The sequence below is a fragment of the Morone saxatilis genome, unplaced genomic scaffold (assembly GCF_004916995.1).
Source record: "Morone saxatilis isolate NCDOM2014 unplaced genomic scaffold, NCSU_SB_2.0 Contig23, whole genome shotgun sequence".
Lineage (NCBI taxonomy): Eukaryota > Metazoa > Chordata > Actinopteri > Moronidae > Morone > Morone saxatilis.
In genome coordinates this window covers 9,292,635-9,297,349 of record NW_023339796.1, presented here as the reverse complement: position 1 = coordinate 9,297,349, position 4,715 = coordinate 9,292,635, and the positions used below count along the sequence as shown (strand labels likewise).

The 4,715-nt window shown below is 38.3% G+C and overlaps 2 protein-coding genes across 2 annotated transcripts in view; both read right to left on the bottom strand.

Moving 5' to 3' along the window:
• The window catches only part of usp14 (ubiquitin specific peptidase 14 (tRNA-guanine transglycosylase)), a gene marked incomplete in the record, with an annotated part of 44,553 nt that overhangs the window by 17,263 nt on the left and 22,575 nt on the right, over nucleotides 1-4,715 (bottom strand).
• Nucleotides 7-4,574, bottom strand: tmem135 (transmembrane protein 135). Its single transcript, XM_035670571.1, has 12 exons — nucleotides 3,139-4,574; nucleotides 2,853-2,886; nucleotides 2,685-2,750; nucleotides 2,052-2,098; nucleotides 1,897-1,938; nucleotides 1,631-1,807; nucleotides 1,457-1,526; nucleotides 1,155-1,322; nucleotides 912-975; nucleotides 680-756; nucleotides 316-414; nucleotides 7-205 (listed from the first exon to the last, which is right to left on the bottom strand). The coding sequence occupies exons 1-12, from the start codon at nucleotides 3,252-3,254 to the stop codon at nucleotides 134-136; spliced, it is 1,032 nt and encodes a 343-aa protein (XP_035526464.1). The 5' UTR covers nucleotides 3,255-4,574; the 3' UTR covers nucleotides 7-133.

The window sequence follows — 4,715 nt, the reverse complement described above, 5'->3', positions numbered from 1 at the left end:
TCTGCCAAATCTTCACTAATGCTAAATAAAGTAGCCTTTTTCTCTACAACAGATACAGAATTTTTAAATCAAACCTTAATAATGACAAATAACAAAACAGTCTGACAACTGACAGATTCCACATCAAACATTCCTACCTGCCCTTAGTTAAACGCAACAGGAACTTCCAGTATGTAGGCCTGAGGTTCTGCACTTCCATCACAGCCTGTGTAACAGTAACAAGTCATGCATTATATCCTTACTCAGCAAAAAATAAATAGTATCTGAAGCATATTTATATGAGATATGCATGTTTGTGTATGTGTTACAGCTTACAGCTTGGAAACAGATAGCAGTGGAGATGGCATACAGGACCGTGTCAGCATGAGGAAAGTAAGGGAACCGTCCGGCCTCAATGCCCTTGAAGTACATGGTCTAAAGACAGAGAGACAGATTACATTCTGTTAATGATAAACTGTCTAATACAGATTGGTTTCAGATAAGCAGACATGTATAACAACACTATTTTGCAAGTAGTAGTAGTACTGTTAGTTTGTTATGATGAAAATGTGGTATTTACCTGTAATACTTTACATACTTATGTAAGTTTATTTACAGTTTGAGAGGTGAGATTTTGAAACACTAATTTCAGTGACGTAATATATGACTCTGCTTCATGCCCAAAGAGATTTTCTTTTACCTCCACCAGCTTTGTGAAGAGATACATGGATATTGTCGTGCTTTTGTAGAAGAACATTGAAATACCAGCCAGGAAGCCTTGAAAAACAGCCAAAAAGGCAAAGAGACAACTGTCAAACAAGTTAAACAAACAACAAACAACAGCTACGACATTAGAAAGTCCAGAGTAGGACTGCTCTACACGTATTTTATTTGACAATAATAATAATAATATTTGACACAATTATTCTTACCAGCAACCAGTGCGTGGAGTTCATCATCGATATTACGCACCCAGCGCAGCAAGCAGCTTGTTCCCTGAGTGAAAGGGAAACGCATAAAAAAAATATTACAACATAGCATACAACAACATGATACTCATGACATCATTAAAGACACTAAATAGGTAAAAGACAAGAAAAATCAGAGAAGGATAGCAGAGATTACAAATCAAATGTGCCTTTAGGTACTGTTGACATATGATATATGAAATATACCTTGTAGATACTGACGAAAGATCCTAGAAAGGCCCCTAGCTGGAAGTTTTCTTTGTTGTAGAAGAGGGAGGGGAGCCGTGAAGGCTTAGAGAACATCTGTCTGAATGCTGAGGGCACTTTAAGACAACACTGAATCAGGTAGCCAACACTGAACATCCTAACAAAACTCTGGACAATGAAAGAAAAGAAAAACATATTAAATAATGTTGTTATTATTATTATTATTATCATCATTTAATAATATATTATTCGAATATTACAAATTCATCATCAATAATATATCCACAATGAAAGTGTCTTACTTTAACGCAGTAGGAAATGCAGTTGTCCTGGTAATGTTTACAACATCTGTGTCTTGGACCCTTTTTGCATCTGGAGTATTAAAAAAAAGAAAAGGAAAAAAAGAAAAAATAAGTGAGTACTGCGAACTCTGTACAAACCCACATGTGTCTGTGTTAAGATGTGTATTCTCTCACATTGATTCTAGCAGTTCCCTGGTGTAGGCTACCAGAGTTTTTCTCCTAGAGCTGGGCCTTTCTGCTGACACCTGGGAGTCCTCGGTCTCTATAGCAGCTGCCCTCTCAAGGGGTCTTGTGCAGATGTGTTCTGCTGTGACAGAGTGAGTTGGAATCTCTTCTTTCCCGATGATAAATCTGTAAAATAAAATGCACACCACCTTTGTAAGCTTTACTTGAACACTGACAACTAAATCAACACATCAATGGGAACACGGACAACTTACTTTAATGCAGAAGATGCAAAGCCTTTGAGACCATCTTTACTCCTACAGTAAAAAACAAAAATAGTAACTTTAAATATCCAAAGTCTGTTCATAACAGTCAACTGACCAATGTTTCACATTTCCCTGTAAGAATCTGTCCACTATGCTGCTCTGACCTGAAGAAGAACATGTAGAGCGATGAAGTCACGCAGAACAGGAGTACCTAATGGGGGAAACAGAAGCAAGGTAGGAAACAAAGACCAAGGCAGAAAGAAAAAAGGATATGAGTGAATTAATAGCACAAAAAAGTAGGAACCTGGATTTGCTGTATATTTGTAAAAGACCTTAAAATGTGAGTCCGTGTGTGTGGGTATGGGTGTGGGGTGGTGTGGAGGTGTTTCATGTTGCACTGTGTAAACACTGTGTAAACAGGAAGCATCCCTGCTGTCTGTCAGCATGGTATTTTGATGTACTGAACTCAAATCAGTGTTCACAACTAGACCTCGCTGTAGTTTTCATGTAGCCTGAGCTGCTAGTGTTGTTTTGCAATAATCCCACAGAATAAATTCTTTTCAAGTGAGGTCAGGGAGTTTCTTTTTTTCCTTTTTTTTTTTCAATCTACTTCCGTAGATTCAGACATTATTCTGCGGATGGCAAAACAGTCATGAGGATATGTGATGAAGTGTGTGTGCAAGTCTAAGAGCCCCTGGTGAGAGACGGAGCCCTCCTGTATTATATTATTTATCCTCTAAACCCCATAATTTAGTTTCCTTCACTTTAATCTCACCCAGACCTCCCTCTCATCTTACCTCGCCATGTTGGATGGGTTTGATGATGCCTCGTGTCACTGCCATACGGAACAATGTCTCAATGGCCTGACAACAAGATTACACTGTTACATATACATTATGTGGCAAAAGTGGGTGCATGCCTTTACATCAAACAAACCATGTTTAAATGAACAGAGTGGCTCTTACAAGATTTGTCATGTATATTGTCAGCAGCCCTCTCCTGGTGGTGGGGGGGGGGAGAGAGAGAGGGAGAGACATATAGGTTTTCAATAAACACAGAATCAATAATTACAACATCATGCCCGGTACCTGAAATGCATCCAACAACTTCATTAGGTCCGTTGAGTGGCATTTGCCATCGTGCCATTGTGCAGTGTTGTACTTGGAAAATGTGTTTTTACTTCAAAACATCAACAAAGTTTCAGAGAGTAGGAGTAGCAAAAAGAAAAGTGAATATAAACTGGATTCTCACCTGCTCTTGCGTTCCAAGAGGATGGCAATATAGGAGGCAGGCAGTGCTGAGCCAAACCCGGCAGACCAGGAGTGAAAACCTCCCAACAGTTTCCTAAAGTTGGACATACATAGCATTATTTCACTGTTCTTTTTATTTATTTATTCATTTATTTTCAACTGGAAAGTAGTGAACGTACAACGCCAGCACTGGTTTTCTTTAAAGAAGTAATGTTTTGTTAGATCTTGGTCCTTTATTTTCATTTTTTAATCAAAAGGGGAAATATTATGTAAATTGCATCTTTAAAATAAATTAATATACAACAATACAAAATGAGATTAAAGAGAAATTAAGATTCCTTTTTTTCTCCTCAGGCAAAAATCTTTTATATTGTCTTTATTAAATTAAAGAATCCTTTTTTATTACCGTGGTAGGGTACAAAGTGTGCAAAACAATGCATATTTCATTTTCTTTGTAAAAGTGAAACTGAAAATATAACCCTATCAACAGCCTCATATCTCTTGCCATGTCTCGTCAGTTATCTTCTTACCCATATCACTTTCTGATTTAGGGCAGCCAAAAAGCTGCCACATCTCCAATTTAGAGATTAGAGATTTTAAAGTCTTCACCTGGGGACAAGAGTAACATAGGAGGTCAAACAAGCAAAGTCAAAAATAGATAGCACCTCTGCTGTTTAAAAAGATTCATTATTCATATCACCACTTGCGATATTTTGCTTATATTTTGTTCTATACATAAATGTATTATTAATATTATTATATTATTGTTACATTTGCAATATAGATTTCTTTTTAAATCTATTGATTTATTTGTGTAAAACCCTGTGACATAGCAGTGTTGCAAACGTAAACTGAGGGCCATTTTGTTGGATGTGGTTGCATACACCTTTTTTTTAAACTCAGATTTTCTACTTATGGAGGTGTGTTTTTTATACTATGACAGTTTTCTAAAATCTGTTAAAAAAAAAAAAAGATTGCAATATATCATGGTAAGTATTGCTTCACCCGGTTATTTCCATTACACAGTCCTAGGCGTTACCGAGAACAAAGCAGTGAATCAGAGAAAAAACAATTTCTGATTGTTTCACAACAGTTACATTAAAAAAGCTCCACACCCTCGCAAAGTTTTACAGAAGGCTCGCACTGCCACATTTTGTGCCTGAAGCTGCGTGCAGCTCAGCACACACTCGGTCAAACAGACAGCTCTTTATACATTCAGAGTGTCGCACAGACCACATCTCCACACTTCGTTTTAGTGCTTCACAGCCCTGGAGAGCATAGCAGACGGACCCAGGGTTGGCAACTTGGAGACTCTCTCACCAGAAATAGTGGCTTTCCAGACCCACTGAGCAACTTTATTTTTAAAAAGCAACCTACGGGCGCCGGGTTAGCTCAGTGGGTAGAGCTGGCGACCCATGTACTGAGGCTGAGTCCTTGCTGCAGCGGCCCAGGGTTCGAATCCGACCTGCGGCCCTTTGCTGCGTGTCATCCCCACTCTCTCTACCCCCTTTTCCTGTCTATCTTTGGCTGTCCCTATCAAATAAAGGCAATAAAAGGCCCAAAAAATAACAAAAACAA

What these genes read in the sequence shown, in the direction of transcription:
- tmem135 (XM_035670571.1), bottom strand. Translation starts at nt 3,254, where the DNA reads ATGCTATGTATGTCCAACTTTAGGAAACTGTTGGGAGGTTTTCACTCC. An exon ending in CTCTTGGAACGCAAGAGCAG is followed by an intron (nt 2,887 to 3,138) that starts GTGAGAATCCAG and finishes CCCCACCACCAG; the next exon opens with GAGAGGGCTGCTGACAATAT. An exon ending in AACCCATCCAACATGGCGAG is followed by an intron (nt 2,099 to 2,684) that starts GTAAGATGAGAG and finishes TTCCCCCATTAG; the next exon opens with GTACTCCTGTTCTGCGTGAC.